Source organism: Oxyura jamaicensis, chromosome 12 (genome assembly GCF_011077185.1).
Source record: "Oxyura jamaicensis isolate SHBP4307 breed ruddy duck chromosome 12, BPBGC_Ojam_1.0, whole genome shotgun sequence".
NCBI lineage: Eukaryota > Metazoa > Chordata > Aves > Anseriformes > Anatidae > Oxyura > Oxyura jamaicensis.
The window spans coordinates 8073358-8094236 of NC_048904.1; the positions used below are offsets into that span (position 1 = coordinate 8073358).

At 40.5% G+C, this 20879-nt stretch overlaps 1 protein-coding gene across 6 annotated transcripts in view; it reads right to left on the reverse strand.

Annotated features, from left to right (window-relative positions):
* LOC118173324 (6-phosphofructo-2-kinase/fructose-2,6-bisphosphatase 4) overlaps positions 1 to 20879 on the reverse strand; it is a 44120-nt gene that overhangs the window by 10744 nt on the left and 12497 nt on the right. For 2 of the 6 annotated variants that reach the window (XM_035337773.1, XM_035337774.1), the window contains exons 1-12: positions 20673 to 20822; positions 13814 to 13930; positions 10780 to 10876; positions 8408 to 8474; positions 7063 to 7137; positions 6112 to 6168; positions 5680 to 5801; positions 3805 to 4012; positions 3098 to 3244; positions 2369 to 2473; positions 593 to 722; positions 135 to 197 (exon numbers count right to left, since the gene is read on the reverse strand). In XM_035337773.1, the coding sequence (XP_035193664.1) occupies positions 135 to 197; positions 593 to 722; positions 2369 to 2473; positions 3098 to 3244; positions 3805 to 4012; positions 5680 to 5801; positions 6112 to 6168; positions 7063 to 7137; positions 8408 to 8474; positions 10780 to 10876; positions 13814 to 13930; positions 20673 to 20778 (1294 nt within the window). In that variant the 5' untranslated portion in view covers positions 20779 to 20822. Of the gene's footprint in view, positions 1 to 134; positions 198 to 592; positions 723 to 2368; positions 2474 to 3097; positions 3245 to 3804; positions 4013 to 5679; positions 5802 to 6111; positions 6169 to 7062; positions 7138 to 8407; positions 8475 to 10779; positions 10877 to 13813; positions 13931 to 14735; positions 14770 to 15314; positions 15363 to 20672; positions 20823 to 20879 lie in introns of those variants that run through there. The other 4 variants (XM_035337776.1, XM_035337777.1, XM_035337778.1 and 1 more) reach the window with 3 other exon arrangements.

Here is a 20879-nt window from a genome sequence, read left to right on the forward strand (position 1 = left end):
AGACATGCAAAGTCAGTCCCGTTTGATTCTCTTTTACAGCAAAATAGATGTTTTAACTGAAATACTTCACAAACTTTACCAATGGCACGGACATTAGTAACACTATATTTAATCTTTTTGGAAATACTGCTTACCATAAGCCACTGGGGTTAGCTTTAAGACAGTATGTAGCGGGCACTTCAGGTAAGGCAGTTGCTCTGAGAAATGAAACATCAGATTATATATAAAAAAAACACAGATTACAAGAACATTAACTCTATCATTATGTTACAGGCCAATCACTTAAAAGTTTCTTTTTATCTGACAGTGTATCTATTTCATTCCCTAGCATACAACAGAAATGCTATTAAGACAGAGTGGAAAAACAAACATCACAGCGTTTCAGGTGAGAAGCAGCTCAATAAAATCACCTACCAAGCTACAAGAGCAGATCAAATATGAAAAATTAGAGTTGTATACATGCCTAGCACAAACAATTCCCTTTATTGTCACGGCATGGTTGAATTCACTGTTTGGAACCTTAATCAGTAAATTTTCAAACTAACTTAATAGAGGAAAATAGACTATTTGTAACTTATCGAGAAAGACTTGCCTGCAGGCTTGTCAAGAAAATATGCAAGCAAACAGCGCATGACAGCTTGGTGACATATGACAAGCACATTTTCCTGCCTTTCAAGTTCCATAATTACCGGCTCCAGTCTCTGAACAAGATCTTCATAGGACTGGGGATGGCGAAGAGGGGGAAGAAGAAAAACATAGCACATTAAAAAGAGAACTCTTAACAGGTATATGTATATACATTGGATCTTAATTTCACATTAGCCATTTTCTAAATGTTATATTAGGATGCTGGCAACTATTGTAGTAATAATTTTCCTGAAATTAAAAACCACCATTTAGATCTTCCATATATCAAAGAGTACACATATAACTAAAAAAATATCTCCTTCATGGAAAAGCTTTATTAAATTAGTCACTATGCTCAGAAATTTCCAAAAAATTCCCTAGAATTTAATTCAGAACATCTGCAAATGTACAGGTTAAGTCTTGCACAGTATTTTCCATACCACATCTTCAAAAGCATCTCCCTTCCAAGCACAAATCTGGGAAGCCCAGCCTACAGCCATCACACAAACAGTTCACAAAGCCTAACTTGTTCAGGCTGCCCTTTGAAAATAAACCATGGGCTAGATGAACTGGTATGGCATTGGCAGCCACCATCTCTTCAAGTCACAAAGCAGGAGGTAGGATCTCTCTCACACCACGTCCCCAACAGCACATGCACAGCAAATCTGCTGCTGCACCAAGGTTTCTATATGTGTGCACTCAAGTTAATCTTCACATGCACAGCAAACAATATTTCCAGGATGCGTCACGCATTACATGCAGGGAGCACAACACATCGCCGGGGCCCAGCAGAGCAGGAAATTATGGCAGCAGAAGGCCTTCCCCTCATCCCAGGCACAGGGCCTGCTGATCCAGCCCTTGTCGTGGGAACCACAGGTACCGGCTGCATGGAAGCTGCTTGTGACAACCACTGAGATCAACCAGACCACCTGAGGCAACGCAGTGCTTTGTCACCATCCCAGAGGAGACTTCAGTTCAAAAAAAAGAAACATTTCTTCCTCCAATGGATTAGGAGAACTTTGCAGCTTAATGACTGCCTCATTAGTAAGACAGGGTCACACCTGCAAGCACATGCTCACATGCTGCTCTCATCACCCTGATTACTCTTGACTGCTAGGGAAAGAAGATCTCACAGCTCTGGTTCCTCATTACCAAGGGGGCAACACAAATGACAGAACAGCTGTTCCAATTACTCCCCTGCCCTGCTGCCCTGAATCCTAAGCCTTTAGCACCCACACCCAGGCCATGTGGCATCTGGTAACTGCTCCACTGGAATGGCTTTGCTTTAGAAAAGCTGCCAGCAAGTTACTTTCCCAGAGGCAAGGAATTTATTAAAGTGAAAGACCAATATGGCTATGGATTTCTGTAGCTTTTCAGCCTTAACTGCTTGTAAAATAACTATTGTCTACAACAACAATGAATAGAAAAAGGTAATCTAGATAGTTTGCACGTGCAATATGCTGAAACCATGCAATCATTTTTCCTGCAGTATCACTGCAGGACCAGCATAAAAACGATGCTCACAAGACCAAATACCTCAACTGTTTTTTTAAATCTGAATTTTGACGCCCTGAATCAGACTAAATGGTCTCACGTTCCGTTCTTACAAGTCCCTATGTGCCTTCCCCTGGAGACAGACAACCTTTTAATTAACGTTAAAACATTTTTCTTTCCTGAAGCCAGCATGCCTGCACTCAAGAAGACAAGGAATTCAGTCACCTTGGGAGAAAAAATAGCATACCTCTCCTTTAGGGTATCTGTATCTGTATTTGTCTTGGTCTCTCAGTGCAAACTCAAGTGGGTAATTTTCCTGTATTTCTTCATATGTCATTTCTTCACACACTCCCTACAGGTAATACAAATAATTAAAATATGCATGTTTCCAACAGTGCAAAAAGCAAATATCACTCTGATAGTAAAAGCACATGTAAATGTCATTTGATAATTGCTTTCATTTAATCTGGTACTTAAGAGAGAACATATTAATGCATGACAAATGCAACACCTGGCTGCACCCAGACACTGTTACAATGAATTTCTAAATCACTCTATGAGTAACACTACATAGGTTGGCAAGCAAGGTCACTATGTGAGCAAGGTTACATTTTATCTATTGCAGCTCCTCTATATCTTACAGGTGCAGTTGGAAAGTGCCAACCACCAGTTCGGTTTTTGTTGTTTGTTTGTTTTGTTTTTCTTTCCAGTCCCCACCTACCAAAAATTTCTTAGCACTGTTTCTTCTACTAGGGAATGTGTGTTTACCAGGAAAGGCAAACCAAAATTAAATTAAATTATTACATGTTTATAAAATATTTAACCCGGTAAACAGGAATTAGTTTTTCTAGCCTCTTAGAACCACTGCTTAAATGAATTTCTATCCCATAAAAGGCATGTCATTATAAAGTGACACATTTCCTTCATCCCTAGCAAACAAAGAAACATTTTAGATGTTTACAAAAGATGGACTTACTGCATCTATCTCATTCAAAACCTTCCACTGTTCGTAAGGCACTCCCAAAGCTTCAGCAGTCTGAATTGTCCTTTTCATCTGACTGGTCCAAACTTTCAGATCCTTGATATTTTGCTCATTAATGAACAGTGCCAAGCTCTTGGCAAACTGAAATAAAAACCATGAGACACTGGATGAGGGCTCAGAAACAGGACACTACATTCAGTTTGGAATCTGCAGGCTCTAGCCTCGGTAAGCTCATTATAATTTTTCTACATGATCTGTCAAGTTTTTGCTAAAAAAAAAAAATCATGTTCTGTTAAGCCAAGAAGAACAAGGAAGAGAAAGAAAGGAGTACAAGGAAGACACAAATGTTCTGCCATTCCCATCTTTATCTCCAGGAATTTTCCCTTCATCTTTAACTTGTGAACTTTTCCCTATTATTCAACAAGTTAGGATTTTACAAAAAGAGAATTAAAGTTACAGCCTCCTTGACAACTGCTCTGTGATCTAGGATAAACAGAAATTTAAATCAATGACAGACAAAAGAGCTGATACCAAATCACAGCACAAAGCATGTCCATCCACATACACAGCTAATAAAATCTTTAACCTGTTAAGAGGAAAAGGGTGGAGAGGCAGAAAGTTGTAGTTACACAGAACAGGCTGTACACACATGCAGAGATACAATCTAAACCCAGAGGCATGCTTTTTCTGGAGGTACTTACTTCTTTACCCCTGACAGACAGTCCAGGGTCTCCTCCTATTCTCCCTTTCAGATTGAGTTCACTTTCTCCATGTCGACAGAGGTAGATTGACCGAGGAGTCACATGGATATTCATGAGGTAGTAGACAATCCGGCTCTGGATGTGATCCATCACTCTGTTCACAAGGTAACTCCTTCCAACATCCATAATTTTAATATAAGAAAGATCCCTTTCATAAGCAAACAACAACAATGAAAAATGAAGATTCGGTATAGTTTCTATTAGCACATATCACAATCTTCCCATGCCCTCTCTCACTATAAAACAGAAAAAAAACAAGCCAAAGCAATGAATAAACCCTCAGTTACCCATGGCATATGTAGTAGTCCTAAGGGATAATCCTCAAATGGTGACAGGAACATCGCAGTACCCTGGAAGTACAAGATGAATTCTATTCCTCTTCCACATGTGAGCTCCTCACAAAACCTCCTTTTTGTTCCCTTTACTTGCAGCCTGTCTCTCAAATCTAGATCCTGTTCTTGGGAAAACATCCCTCTACTGACAGGAAGATTCAGAGTAGGCACTCAACAGCAGCAGCTGCGAAAAGATTTCCAGCTGTTTTATGATACTGAATATTTTTCTCCAGGTTATAAACACTTTTCCCACAGCAACTATTTGCCTGATTGCACCCAGGTTCACAAAGTCATGGTCTCTGGGAACCCTTCCAGAAAACCTGAAGCACCAGAAGGACTAGGGACTAGCCTGAAGCAGGACATTTTCTCAACCACTCTAACAACCACTTATTAACAGTACTGCAATTTACCCCACTACTTTCTCTCAGCATCAGAGAGGTTATAATTTCAATTTTCTTTCCTTATCCTTTCTCATCTAAGCTACAATTTCAGAGTAGCATCTAATTTAAAAGAGGACAAAAGTCAAATAAGCTGAAAATAACCACCACTGTTTTCTAGAGATGCATTTGAGACATTACACTATAATAACACAAGAATATTTGTAATAAAATCAAATGGAGGTGACAAGAAGCAAGCATCATCATCTCATCTTTGACTGTATTCTTTGGAGTTAATCATTACTGTTTCACACAGGCACAACAGTTAGGTCCATCACAGATATTTCATGCATGAACTGATCTAAATGAACCAGCTTCACATTGCTTACACTCTATTACATTAAAATGTAGCTCAGCCTTCCTATAGCACTGCTCCTTAAACAAACCAGGAGCCCCTGGTATGACTGCAACTCGAAATGAAATCCTGGACTGTAACAACAGAAACGGGGTTCATCCCCACATGATTCATCCCTACCTTACTTTCAAATGTTGAAAGTTAATGAAAAACAGTTGAATGCTTTGGCAGGAGGGCAGATAATTTAGATATGAAACTTTCTCACAACCCTGCATGTACAGCATTATTTGCAAGGGTAAATGAATACATTTAGAAATCACATTTAAGAACAATGTGTTCCAAATTCATCCTAGCCATGTCAACAAATTAAGTTATGCTTACAAATCACTCAGGCCCCTGCTACACATTAAAAATAAAAATATTTTTTTAAAAAAGCAACAACCGACCAGTACATCTCATCTGGAATCATTTAGAAATGGTGTTTCTATCCCAGAAAAATCATACCATTCTCCAAGTGGGAAAAACAGAAAGAATATTGTCCCAGAATAAACTCATAGGCCAATTTTCCCTCAAGCAAGCATGCTTCCAGGCTATGCCTCCAGTCAACTGTCTCTCATTTACCAGTGGAAAAAGATGTCAGGACATGAAAACCATGACTAGAAAGCCCTCATCCTAATACGGGATCCTCCAACCCCTAATGAAACATCTCAACATAACCCAGTTGTGATCACAGTATTACTGAATCTCTTACTTGTCAAGAGTTTCATCTAACGTCTCATATGAGTTCTTGTAGCATTCTATTCTTTTCATGAAATCTTCAGTTGCTTCATCGTTACTACAATCAACATAATCTGGACTACCCAGCTTCACTTGCTGTTTAAAACAAAAACAGGAGAGTAGTACATGAGTTTACTTCTGTTTTTAATGGAAGATTAAGTAAATGAGGGCAGGGGCAGAACACAACACAAACTTATTTAACAATATATATGGAGCAAGAAGATTTGTTATTCACAGAATTTAACTTCTGGGATAAACTTAGATAGGAAAATAAATGAAAAGTATCACACTAAGGGGAGCTAACAGTTTTTGTTACTGAAAGTTCTTACGAATGTACTTGTAAACATACTGAGCTACTTTAAACCTCTTGGCTTAGAGCAGTTTAAGCAAACTTTCCTGTACTCACCACAATGTTTGCAGCAATGACCTCTGGATCTACGCATACTGACTCAACAAAAAACGTCTTCAGCCCGAACAGGAAGTCACATGTACAGAAAGAAGGAAGGAAGAAAATGAATTGGATGGAGACCAACTTGGACAAGCAGCAGGCTGACCACTTCTATGCACTTTTCTAACAGTGCTTGCCTTGGACTTTCCTCCATTAACTCAGAAGGTCTGCTTCTCCAGACCCTCTCAGCAGAAATGGATGGTTTACAGTTCCCTGAAGCATCATGCTTTACACCCTTACACCCTTTGCCCCAGCAATGCTTCTAAGTGGAAACATTTTGGAGTGAGAACAATTTAGGATGTAAGAGGGAGAAATAAATGGAGAGGACATAAATTCAGCCATACAAATAGTAAATAACACTTCTGAAATAATAAAGTAGGAACCTTTCAACTAATGGAGTAGCCTCACTCAAGAGGTTTCTGTTTGTCTTAAAGGTTTGTGGAGATGCAAGGTTAGAGCAAATGGAAGGTTTGCTAAATGCAAAACAATCCTGGACAGAAGGCAGAAAAACACAGGAAGTCTTTGGTTTGTACAGAATTAACACAGATTTCCCTACATGTTTCTGCAGGAAAAACCTGGCCAACACCAAGAACCACAGTTTAAATAGCTCTTGCAAACAGTATGCTAAGAATGTGTAAATCCAGGACAATACAAGTGAAGCCCTAGCATAAAAGAGATTAGCTCCAAAGACTACAAACATTAAAAAACAAGAAAAATGAATGTGGGGCAATTTTTCATCACAAACAATGCTTGAGGACACAAAACACTACACTGACTGTACATCTAGTAATGATGCGCCTAATGCTAGTGCACGTCTAAACTCAGATTACAGACAGGGCAAGGGGACAAAACTACCATCACCATGCTTGTCCAGGCATTAACTAAGAACATTTCTGCTTTTTGACTCACCTTATATCCATTTTCTTCTCCAAATTTGTAAATAGTTTCTCTACGTTCTCGAGTTGTATTTGTAGCATCAAAGACCTAAAAATAATTATAGAGAAAGAGCATGGGAAGAATGAGAAAAGCATCATAGCCTGTGAAAAATGGTCAGTGACAACAAAAAAAAAGGGTTCAAAATCTCTCAATGTGAAGGAATGCAACAAAAATAATTCCCCTTCCATTCATTCTGCTATGTTTTATTAAGTCAAGACACTGCTATTCTCAGAAAAAAAGACATAATTATGAAAATAAATTTATTTTATCTGACTCAAGGCCAAGCATTTTTACATATCTCAGTCTGACCACAGATGATCACAGATGGAGGCTACATTACATTTCTATAGCAGCTTCTTTTGGTGATACACAGAAAGATATCTTCAAATTTTCACAGTCCCTTGTCAGAGATCAATGCTGTGGTTCTTAAAAGGTGCCTCACTTCAACAGCTTAATGGCTTGAAAACAAGCCAAAGAACACATAAAAAGGATGCTGAAATCAATGGTACTGAAAATGCACGTGTAAAACTATGCAGAAGACCTGCAAGACTAGCAAATCCTGCCTGTGAATTGTAAGGAAAAATGCAGACGCTTTTCTGAGAAAATATGTTTAGCTTTGAACATACCAGCATTTTGCCGAAGTATAAAGTTTACTTCATATGCACAACAGAACTTGTAATTGTAGCTAATGGTTTTCCCTGTTAGTTCATTAAAACACCAGAGTTGTGTCAGTATAGTCTTTAAAAAAACAATATTACATATTTCAGGTGAACCTACAACACACACAACAGTGTAGTTTGTTGAACACCTCATATTTTGCATCCCGATAAATACTCAGATATACCATAATTAAAAGGGAGCTTTTTGTGCTCTCTTCAGGGATTTCTTCAGTATCAATAACACAACTGCCTAGCAATACTGAGGACACTTTTTGTTCGATAAGTCATTACCATTCACTCGAAACACTAAGCTAGCAAATAAAACCACAAGTGAAAAAAAAAAAAAAAAAAAAAAAACAGATGTACAGATGTGTTTAAAAGAACATTATATAGAGTGGAGAAGGTAGACAATTCTCTTAGTGTCATCCTACCCCCGGTTAACCCCTCAAATCAAAGGTGATTGCCCAGTGTAGTCCTCACCCTAAACTTAAGTTCTCCTTTCACTTCAGCAACAAGGCAGATCTAATTTACAATTACAAGAGAAGAACAAAATCTGATATACTGAAGAAATACTGGAATAACTCAGATTGCATATTACCCAGAGAGACCCTGTTTTGTAGAGAAAGATCTCAAGAATTTGTCTTCATCAAGAAACTTACAGCCACGTGCCCGTTTTCTTCACTGAGGTACTGTCGGACATCATTCAGCGCTGCTAAGGCACACTGTCTTAAAAATGAAAGAGAAGACAATTCAAATGCTAGTAAAAGTCATCTTATCAACACACTTACACCTTGAGATGTGCCCTGAAATATTATATCATCTCCCTCAAAAAACACATATTGCCAATCAGTCCCTCCGTGAAACATGAGAAAACCAACAAACGTGAACTAAGCCATAGTAAGGAAATACGGTGGTGGCTATCTGCCTAAAAGACCAGTCCCGTGCTCTTCTGGGCAACCAATACAACCAGACATCAACACAGAATAGCCATCATCTATTCACAGATAGTTGCTTCCTAGTTTGATTCTCAAAAAGAAAAGAAAAAAAATAACTTCAGCCTTTCATCTTGTTTCAACATTCACTTCAACTTGAGGCCCCAAAAGACCCTACAAGCATTTTTCTGTGATCTGCTTCTCTTGTTAACTATTGTGTAAAAATTGCTTATGGCAAAAAATCTGCTAAAACAGAGAGTAAAAAAAAAGTTAGTGTCAAGTATTAGAGAGACATGAAAACAATACCCCATTGTAATCACCAACCCCATGTAATTTGTACTGGAGACTGCTGAAGACACAAACACCAAAAAAATCCAACCCCAACACTTCATATTTGTGTTAAATCTGGACAGGGATAAATTCAGTATCAACTTTCCTATTTGCCAGCATTGGCGTTATCTCCAAAGTCCATTATGATATGTAGCACATAAATAATACTGTGGGCAAAATTAACATTGTGTATGATTTGCTCATTAATAGAGCAAAGCCCCATTTATTTCAAAGAACTACAATCTGTTTGAAAGGCCAACAGAAGGATCTGTCCATTTCAGCAGCCTTTCTATGCATTACTACTCCGTTCTAACTTCCAGACTGAAATGCACCACTCTCTCTTTATGTATACTCACATGCAGAACTTTATTTTAAAAAGAAAACGTTGCAATCCTGACAGTATTTCCACATTAGTGTGGTTAACAGATGTCAGGAACTGAGATTCATCAGTCAAATCTTCACTAAATAAATATAAACTCATTGCTAACTAGGCAGATTAGCTCACACAGCCCATTTCATGTGCTATTCCCCACCATTTAGTCTAATAGGTGACATGGAGGCACATGAAAGGTTTCGTTCTACCACTAAGCAAAAGGCAGATGCTAGCAAGGCTAATGCACCACTCATCTACAAAGGTTCAGAAGCTTTTATGCAGGTTATAGCAGTCCTTAATTGCTGCTGAAGTGGAAAGGAAGGGAGAAGAGAAAGAGGACAAGCAGAAGGGGAGCCACATAATAAAGTCCAGACAGCAGGAAAGTCCAGATATTTTTGATGCTTGACCTGAAACAACTAAAAACAGAATACACTGTATTTTAAGCAGCCTAAACAAGTGACATTTACATTCCTCTAGAAATTCTTTTCCTTATCACTTTGTGGTGTACTAACTGTTCTCCTGAGCGTACAAAAATGAACAATGAAGAAAATCAAAAGATCATCCTACTGAATCTTCCATAAGAAAGGCAGCTCCCCCTTGCTCTGATCTTTTCTTCATCTATCATTTCTTCCAAAGGTACTTTCTCTACACTGAAGAGCAGAATCTTTCCAGGAAAGAGGGGAACCTCAAGAGCTTCTTCTGGGCACAAATGCTTACCCCAAGCTCACTTTCCTTTGTGCAATATTAGCAAAGTATTGCAGTTGCTCAGGCACTGCACTGGTTGAGTGCATGAAGCACCTGTGTGGAGGCCAAAAAGTCAATCTCAGAGAGAGAATGCTAGTGCATCACTCCTGCTCATTTGACTGGATAATGACAAATACATTCAAAGTACTGCAGGCGAAAAGTCCCAGTATGCAAACCTGAAAGAAAAGGAGCTATGTGATTTTTCTTTTTCTTTATGATCCACACAACCATTCTGAAACAGCATTATAGGAAATAGATACTGGAAAGGTCAAGCCTTGTAACTGGTACCTGACAAAGAATTAAAATAATAATAATTTTCTCCTTTGTTTTGTGAGAAAATTTCCTGGAATATCCATATCAACAACAGCTTACCAAAAGGTCAAAAGGAATCAAGTTTGAGTATTTGCCTTCTCCACATCTTGATGCTTCAACTGAAGCAGTTAGGAAAAAAAATACCCTAGATTTTAAGGAGCCTAAATAAATCACTTTTCCATCCCTTCTAGATTTATTTTCCTTGTCATTTCATATTGCAGTCTCTTAAGTGTCTTCTGAAGCATACAAAAATGAAACATAAAGCAGTCTTCAAGAGCAAATTACAGAGTACCATTATAATACAATTAGCATTGTATAGCCAAACACATTCAAAACTTACTTCCTGATTTTCAATCCTTCTTCATTGTCAGGCAGGAAGAATTCAAAAGATTTATATTTCTTCACCAAATCTCGACGATACTGACCAACATTAAATTCTGCCAAGAAGAAAACCGTATTAGTGGGAACTAACATATTCACATAAAAAGGATAAATGTTATGACAGCTTTGAAACCAAACTACCTGAGAGGATAGAATAATTCAGTGTGCTTTTTTTTCTCCTTTTAAATACAAAGACAACCATAAATCATAGAAACTGCAAAAGCATATTTGAGCTGTAGGCAGCTTCAGTGGAGTCACTTGACCATATGGCTATGCCTCTCCGCCAGTTTGCCTGAACAACAATAAAAATCTCTTTTCCTGTTTTGCGGGGGTGGCTGGAAGTCTATTTCAGTAGTCTACAATGAACAACTAATAATCTAGCTTTTCCTTCTGCACATATGTGCAATATTCTGACAGCACTTCCCAAAGCTTTCAGCTCTTATTTAAGCAAGGAAGGGCTCTAAACAGGACTAGCCAATCTTGCTTTTGATAAAAGACACTCGAGTTGTGGAAACAATTTTCTCTCTTTTTTTTTTTTTTAAGGACCTTGCTCCTTAGAATAGTTCTACTCCTTAAGGATCAGTATATACCATTTCACAACTCCTGCTCCTTTTACTAAAACAAAAAATAAAAAAAATATATATTTTAAATGCTTAAATTGGGGGAAATGTCACTACAAGTACTGAACACAATCTTACTATCATCTGTTAACGGTGGTCAAAGAAAAGCTATTCCTTATCTGGGCAAAGGTCTACGTGTGTCTACGTGTCACACTGTATCAGAGAGGGGATTAGGGCAAGGTAGCTCTGTTTTGCCACACAGCAGGCAATGACATTGTACCCTAATTAACTTCACTCAACAGCTCTTTAAGTAGGTCTCTGAAATGCAATTAATGTTTAACTTGTTTTCTGACCTATAGGTTTTCTCTGCTGAACTGCAAAGCATTTTTGTTTAATGTTAGATCAGACAAGTACTCAGAGAAGCTGCCAAGGTATCACTACTTGCCCAACTTCATTTCTAGGGAAAGAAATAACAGACATCGTTACTGAAATGAAATTAAGAATTAAAAAAAAGACACAGGATTAAAAAGCTCAATCTTAAGTTTTCCTGACAGAAGCATATAGACTGCTGTTTGGATGAGGGCAAGGAGAGGATAAAGACATTATTTGTCCCCTCCTCAAAGTTGAGTTTTGTTTGAATTCTACAATGTTGATGTATGAGGTGGATTATAGTACAAACCAGGTTATTCTGTGACAGGTTTAATGAGCGCTGGCCATACTGGCTACAGGAAAAGGTAAGAGAAAAAAAAAAAAAAAAAAGAAAGAAAATGCAAGAAGTTCAGGTGACCTATGTTGTCAAGCCATGGCCCTTTAAATAAACAAAAATGAAGAATTTCATATCAAGTAATAGGTACTGCAAGAGCGTCATGCACAACAAAGGGATAAGTGCTATCTGGTGACATAATTGTTCATCCTTATTATTAGCACCTACCTCTGTGGAGTTTTACAATGCTAACTGCTATCACAAGTACCACACAGCTAAAACTATTCAAAAAGCTTCCGAAAGTTCAGTATCTAAAATCCACGCTGAAATACTATTCTATTCAGGCACCTAATTGACCTCATTTCCTTCAAAAAGCCCAGACAAAAGTCCTTTGTGTTTTAAGCATTTAAAATTCTTAATGACAAAGGATTTTGGAAGGAACAAAAGAGAAAACAGAACTGATGGCTTAAATAATTTAAATAACATCAACCCTGGGCTATTTACCTCCAGGGACCATTCTTGAACTCTGCAGCTTGCTTAATGCACGTTGCATGAAAAGACAGCATTTATCTTTTCTCTGGTTTACATAAACTAATAATTTTAACCATCTGTCTCAGAGGATAAGAACCATATTAAGTACACACTAATTTTAATGCATTAAGAGCCATGGATAACAAATGTTAGTAATACTCGATAGTTATCACATACCACTCATCGAAGCACAGGAAGCACAAGGCTGTGTGCGATCCAGTCCATCAGTGAGGTATTTTTAATTGATCTCGGCTTCAGTAACGTTGCATCACTGATGACCACAATTATCAGACTGTGGTTTTCTAAGAAAGCCCCGTCACACTTTCTAACAAAGGCAAACCATAACCAGCAACCTCGGATGGAAGCCCACATACTAACTTCATGTTCCGTATTTTTGTAAAGTCAGGCAGCAGTGTTGTAACTATTTGTTAAGCAGCACAGGCACAAATATTTTCTGAAGTGCTGCTTCCTATAACTGAAACAGTTCACTGCTACTTATTTTACTTTATTCAGGATACATTCAACCAGCCACCAGTCAGATGTGGACAGTATTTTATTTGTTGCCTGGTACTACATTTCTGCTTTTCAAAGTTCACATAGCAGAATGCTCAACACCAGCACACAGCCACGGTGTAACCAGCCTAAGCCATTGCTTCCCACTCAAAACACTGGTATAAAGTCCTGAAGAGAATGGTAACAAGTGACTGGTTCAGTTCCTTGCATTCTTAATGTTCAGACAAAGAGAGCTGTAACCTATTCCACAAATACAGTTAAAGAATGTGTTGTTACACAGAGAATTACCATTGCACAAAGTTCACAAGGAAAAGAAGACAGAGAAGCCAGAACTTTAACCCAGAAGTGCTGACTGCTCATCAGCTTGTAAACAAGTTTCCTTTTCAGCCCCATACAGAGAAGGGGGGGGGAGCAGCTGAAGAACCAAAGTGTTAAGGGAAAAGGGCACTGTTGATTTAGGCATCTGTCATAATATGGAGGTAAAGGAACAGACTCTAGAACTTGATCAATAAACATCTAAACACAGCACAGAATGTGTATTATTTTAAATTATAAAATAAAATAAATCAACAAAGCAGACAGATTCTAAGTAGTCAGACTGGGCAACAAAATTACTGGGAATTAGGGTCATAAAACACCTAACCTCACCCCTGCACTTCTGATGCAAACAAAAGTCAGTCCATCACCTTTTGTAGGCACTCCAATCCAATTTAAATATCGTGTCAGCTTCTTCGAGATGTAGGTTTTTCCTCTTGCTGGCAGACCCACCATGACAATCAGCGTAGGGCAGTTGGTCATACATACTGAAACAGAAAAACAAGAAGACAGTTATTTTCCAACAACATTCCCACAAAGCAAAAGCTTATACAGCAGCAGCAAATTACAATCCGTGTGCTCTCAGAGGAAGTGACTGTTCAAGCAGCTCATGCACAGTGTCTCCCTGTTTCAGGGGTTTCTTAAGCAGGACAGTGGACCTAACTGGGATTCGTAGGTTGTGTGGAATTTCAGAAAGGAAAACCAGTGGCAGTACAATGCTGGACACACAAGTTGTATATGGGTAGAAGATGAGAAACAACTGTCTTTTCAGCTATGGTTTAAGACATACAAAAACAACAGCAAAAAAGACACTGATGTCTTAGGCCCCTCTGCACCTCTGTTCAGTGCTTGCATTGAAAGGAAACTGCAAGGTGTACACAATTCCTAAGATAATTTTTAAATGCCTAGGACAACACTGCTCAACCTTTTCTTGGTTTGGAGAAAAGCAAGGATGACATACGCAGCGTAATACATCATGGCGTGACAAGGTGCTCAGTATTTATGGTTTCTCCTTCAAATATTATTAACAAAAAATCTCTCTTGAAACAGCAAAATTTAACTGCTCTTGGTTGGTTAGTAGAAGACATAAAGGCTATAGGTATTCTAGGCTATGAAGCACAATAATTGGATGTACAGATATACATAATCACTCTTAAAGAGTTTTTAATTAAAAAAAAAAAAAAAACACTGTACAAAGTTGGAGGAATTTGTGTCTATAATCTGAACACCTTGAGGAATTCCTTTCAAATGACAAGGGTTTTGCATGTTTTAATGGTACAAAACTATGGATACCTTGCATGAATCTATCACCGCTACAAGGAACTCCCTAAAAAGAAAGAAGATATTAAAGTGGCTCACAGATCGCCCCCATTCTGTATTTCAAAGGAATTAACTTGCATTCCACAATCCAGATGTGCACCAATTTCCTCAGTCTCTCCATTGAGGAGTCAGTTCCCTCCAAGAGACTAAACCTCAGTGTCTCACCGTAATGTGTAACTAAGCTCTGCTGCACTGCGATTGCCTGAGATTCCCAAAGCTTGGACTCACCCACAGTCCCATCCCACTAAGTTACACATGTAAATCTTGCACAGCAAGTCCATCAAAAGAGAACGAACAAATTAGCTACGACAGATGCACTTTCTTAAACACACACTGGAAGGAAAGAACACACCACTTCTCACAGGACAGCAGGCAAAAGCTGTACTTAACCTCAAACCCGTGAAAGAGAGGCTACTCTCCATGCAATGAACGTGACGGGACTGAATGCAAACCAAAGCAGATCCATCCACACACATGCAGGTCTCCAGAAGAACACTGATGAAAGCCCTAGAAGTTAACTTTGCTGTGCCCAAGTCTATGCAGGAGGATTACATTTTCTTGTTCGTCTTCCTCTTTGTCCCACATTCGTGCCTGGGAACTCTGACTCCGGGAGGAAGGCAGGCTCTGGGGAAACAAAGTCTAGGAGGTGCAAAGAGGACAGTGCTTACTGAGCTTAACAGCTTTGCTTCTGGATTTACAGGCACAAAAAAAAAATAATAATAAAATTTAAAAAACATGTGAGAGAAAGCCAGAGCCCTTAGAAGTTTTAAGGGAAGTCATTGATATTTGAAGCCAATGTGAAAGGTCCTTCATCTAAAATATCCAGCTTGAGTTTTAAACAATGTTCCCGAGTAATACTGCAGTGAAATAACAGTTGGGAAAACGATGACAAAAATCAGGATCTGCACAGGAAGTCTGCACACACTGCCTCAGGTCCACTTGGTCTCCAGTGAACCTGTATAAGCCACACTGGCATCCCAACTGGGCTGAGCAGAATTTTCCAACTGACAAAATTCCCATCCCACCCCAATTCTTTTCCTGTAGCGGCCCACACAAATCTACCCATCTCATGATGCTTTCTCCCACTTACTGCCCAAGCCTGGCACCTCATGTGTATTTTCACACACATTTCCTCACAGCATGTACAAAACCCCACAAAATTGCCTGTATCCAAGTCCTGTGCGTACAGATTAGCACACAAGTCCCATCTGCTGCTCCGATCTCTCTGCACAGCTGTCCAGCGTGCGACCATAGGGCGGAACCCAAGGGACTTACCGGCTGGTCCCGATCTCACAAGTGGCATTCCTGTTCTGACGAGGTCAGGCTGCCCGAGTGTCCCCTTCGGGCACACAAAGCAACTGTTTTTACTCCTTCTCTACCTTACAGTAACATTATAAACACAGGTAAGACTCAGCACAACGCTGGTTTTTATTTTCTTCCTTATCACCTCGTATAGCTCAAGAGGCTGAATTTTGCTCATTAGCTCAGTAAAAAAGTCAAGTCTAAAGCAAAACGTTGAGTTCTAAAGATGTACCAAACACTCAAAAGTTAAAATTAATTCAAGCATCCTCCATGTTTTGCAACTTTCTCAATAATGTTGCAAACACTTATTACTGCAAGTGGGAAAGAACATTCATTCAAGTGACAACATTTAACGTGTCGATGTCTCAAAAGTCACCCCTTCCTTTAAAGGAATGTACGCAATTTTGACATGAGGATGTGAACTGATAAAAACAAACAAACAAACAACCACACAAGTAGCATATAACTAACTCCCAAAATAAAAAAGCTTCTATGGTTTAATATCTTTCCCAATGGCACAATGCTCAACTTCCCTTTACGCAGCACCCCTCCATCGTTCACTTCACCTAAAAGAAAGCCTGCAGCACAAAAGCAAAAGGAGCATATAATTGCAAGCTGCAGAAACAAGGCACAATCTACTCTCAAGAAACCAAACTCATTTTTTTAACACCGCTTCAGGCGGACAAACCCGGAGGGTTTCTGACAGCGCCAACCTGGGATGTGCCATCAACATTAGTTAAATTTTCTAGAGGAACATACACATTCAGAACAGCAAAACAAAACTTACGAGGGCTGTATGCTAGCACATAAAGGTGCTCTACTGCTTTATTCATTTTTTTCCTTTAAAACAGATGTTTGCAATACATGCACATAAGGTTGCAAGCTTACAAACAGCAGCATCCAAAGGTTGTTGTGTCCCCTCAGGCAAAAAAAGCACTCACACACAGAATCATAGAGTATCCTGAATTGGAAGGGACCCACAAAGATCATCATCTAGTCCCACTCCTGGCTCCACACAGGTCTACCCAAAAATTTAGACTATATGACTAAGAGCACAGTCCAAATGCTTCTTAAACTGTGACATGACTACATCCCTGGGGAGCCTGTTCCAGCGCACGACCACCCCCTCAGTAAAGAACGTTGTGAAGAACATACAACGCCAGTCAGTGAAGGGAAATGGCCAAGTGACAAAGCACATTAAAATCAAATATCAAAGTTTAAGCAAAATCATTACCTCAGCTAAAAAAAAATAAAAACATTTACTGAACAACACAGCAGGCTACATCCCAGTGTAAAATGACAACTGCCTATCCTTCTAATGTTATACACTGAACAGTCAAGGAAAAAATAAACTACATACTCGTTTCTTGCCTCTTAAGACTCTATTGTGAAATAATGCAAGATGCTGAAGAAGGTTTTGAATCCGAGCTGGGACACTACGTCCTAGATCAGCTGCACAGAATTTCAATAGCTCTCCAAGTCTGCATCATCACATGAAAACAGAGTTGATTATTTTCAAGTTCATCTACTACCTACCATATTATCAACTATCCCTTTTCATCTAAAATGAGACTTTTTCCCCCCCCATATTTGTTAATGTTTATGGTGAGGTAGTTTTTTTGTGTTAGGCTGCTCTAGTTAGCCATGTGAAGTTTACTGAAGGATTCCTGCTGTTCCAATGTCCTTCAATACAAGGCCTGCTCCTGCACTATTTAGAGGCTCATACACAAATATCTTTAACTATTTTCCAACACAGCCACTCTTCCAAATCACACTAGGCTTACATGTTTTCCCATATCATTTATCCAATTTAACTAATTCTTTTTCTTTTCCTGTTGATCAATACCAACAGTTTGTCATCCTTCTTTGCATGTTGCAGGGAAAAGTTCCCCATTTGGTGCTCTTCCTCCCTCTCCTATGCTTCAAGAAGTCCATCCTCTTCTATTTGTCTCCTCTCTTTTTTCCAAGCCACTGGTTTCAAACAGCACCTTTGTACGAGGGATTCATACTTGTCCTCTGGCGACCAGCCTTGTGCCACCATCTGCTCGCAGCAGCTCTGCCACCCACTAGCTCCGGGCTAACACTTGCTTCCTACAGCTTTGACGCCATCAGCGGTCTCCCTGTTGCACATCCTGACCTCATTCACTTTCTCCATCTTCGGTTCCTAGGGCTGGGACTACCGATACGTAAAAGCGGTGTCAGCTCACAGGGCAGAATTATCTAGAGCAAAGATGACCTTAATTTGATACTCCTCTTTTCTTTTCGGACCTGATGTACATCCACGCTGCTATAGGAACAGCAAATAAAACTCATTAGAACGACCAAATTCCAGCTCTGGGAAAACAAAGCTGTTAACTGCAGTTGGGGGGGGGAAATAATCGTTAACCATAGGAAGCTCAACGTTTATCTGCCACTCTGTAAACATACTCTACTAGTCTCTCAAAACAGCTTTTGCTGTAGCATACTTTGCTATTTAATTCCTGTGCTTGAAGCCCATTCATTGAGCTTGTAGCGGTCCAACAGCCAATGCCAAGAGTAGCTCCAGTGCAACCCATTTAGAGACAAAACCTTTCACAAAAGACCACAGAAGATGAGTGGAAGCTATCAATAGAAATGAACATCTCTCTCCTTCCCACATCTTACTTTGGTAGGTCCTTTAGAATAGTTATTTCTATTTTCCTCATCTCGGCAGCTGTAAAAGCACAGTCTGCTGGGTAGAGCATATGCAATCAGAATTCCTTGATCTTCCTTAAAGACCTTGTGATGCACAGACTAAAAGAACCAGTGCTTCAAAGACCTGCAACAGCTACAACCCAGACACACCTAACCAGGTTTCTTCTTCCTCAGATAAATTCAGCTGTTAAAACTTTTTAGAAAAATGCAGAAAAAAAAAACATGTAGAGTAGGTAAGTCCCTTTGAACGCAGATCTGCTATGTCCTCCCCTGGAAGCATGTACAATTCTGCTCAGCCACCTTCTGGAACTATAAAGACTAACAGGTGGTGGAGATCAATGTCATCAGCAGTACAATGAACTAAAAACTCGACCAAAAAGACACTTGAAGAGTTCATCTTGCTCAGCCAAGAAACGGAGATGAAGTCAGAGCAACTAGCTTCACTGCACCCACCAGGAAGCTGAGGACCAGAGATCTACTCCAGACTTGAGCTCACCGTTTCTGGGCAACAATCCTTAACCCGGGAAACTGCAACAGCGGAGGAATGGAACTGGTCAACCCAGTACTGCCAAGGCATCGCCCCGTCAGGGCAGTGCTGAGTCCCACAGCTCAGCCGCAGGGCACACAGGTCACACTGCTCATCAGAGCATGAGGCGACACGTCCTGCGCAGACACGGAGGATAAAGGACACGGACAAGGCCCCTGCAAGGGAAAAACTACAGCGTGTTCTCAGCGGGCTGATGCAAGGGAGATGGCTTTTATCACAGAAGAGCAAGTCCTGCCCCTATCCAGGCTGCCTGAACTTAGGGCTAGCACAAATGGCTGGAGACGTACCAGAGGTACACTGCGAAAGCAAATACCTGCAGGATTAAGAAAAACAATCTCCAATCCTGGCTTTCTAGCTAAAAGGTTTCTCAATTATAATGGGTCTTGGGCATCCAAAACTTACTGAAAATCTACAAAAGTAAAAACACTCAGGAAATAAATTTTTAAAATCTAATTTCTTAGTCAAGAGATAATAATTCCATATGTCACCAGGTTACACGTGACCAATGTGTGATTTCGTACTTGGTTCTTTTATTTTTATTAATTTATTGATAAAGCACAGTGTTTGCATCAAAGCCGTAATAAATGCTCTTTCGTTTGGAAAAGAGCTGCCGGGTTACAGCCAACACGAGATGTTCTCCTTAGCCTGTTTACAAAGGCAGTCACAGACACTTCCCGAACCTCTCCTTATTGCGGCATTCTCCCATTTAATGCCTGCTATTCTGCAGATGCTGGAGCAACGTTTCACACCGAAACACAAGCCTGCTTACCTAGCAGAAATCAAGACGGTTTGGGCTATTTTTTTTTTTTGTGTGTGTGTGTGTGTGTCCTTTTTTAAGCACAGGCTGAAAAGGAAAGCAAGGATGAAGAAGCCCGTGGCCGCCTGCCACGGCGGCGGAGCCCACAGCCCATCCTGCATGACAAACGCGAACAATTCCTCGCCACAAAGCCCCTTTTGTCTCCAGGAGGAGACCTGGAGGGGGGAGCGAACCTCTGCGAGACCTAAATAAGGGTTAAATAAGTATGGAAAAATAAACAAACAAACACCCTGCAGGGCAGCTTGCTAATAAGCGATGGTTTACAAACGCCACAGCCCAAACCCTCGGAGCGCGGTGCCTTGCTTGGCTGCGCCTCAGAATGCGAGGAGCCATTAACTCCCGCGCCAGATGGCCGATAAAGCATCGGCTTTAAGAAACGGCACCGTAACGCAGAACCACAGAACGTTCAGGCCTTTCTTCTGGAAGAATCTACCGAACGCGGAACCACGGCGATTACAAGAACTGCCCCACACGATGCCCCTTCCAGCAGGTTCCCCCCCCCCCAACCCGGCCGCCCTCCCGGCTCGGGGGCTCGGTGCCCCCGCTGCGCTGCCCGCCCGGCCCCGCTCACCGCCGCGCTGGGCGCTGTGCCCCGCCGGCAGCCCGTTGTCGTACGGCTCCCACGTCTTCTGCAGCGGGTTCTGCGTGAGCTCCCGCGACGGCGACGCCGCCGCCATCCTCGGCCGCCTCCCGGCTCCCGGCGCACGGCGGCACCGCCCCCTCGGCCCGGCCCGGCCCGGCCCGGCTCGGCCCGGCCCGCGGGGAGCGGCCCGCCCCT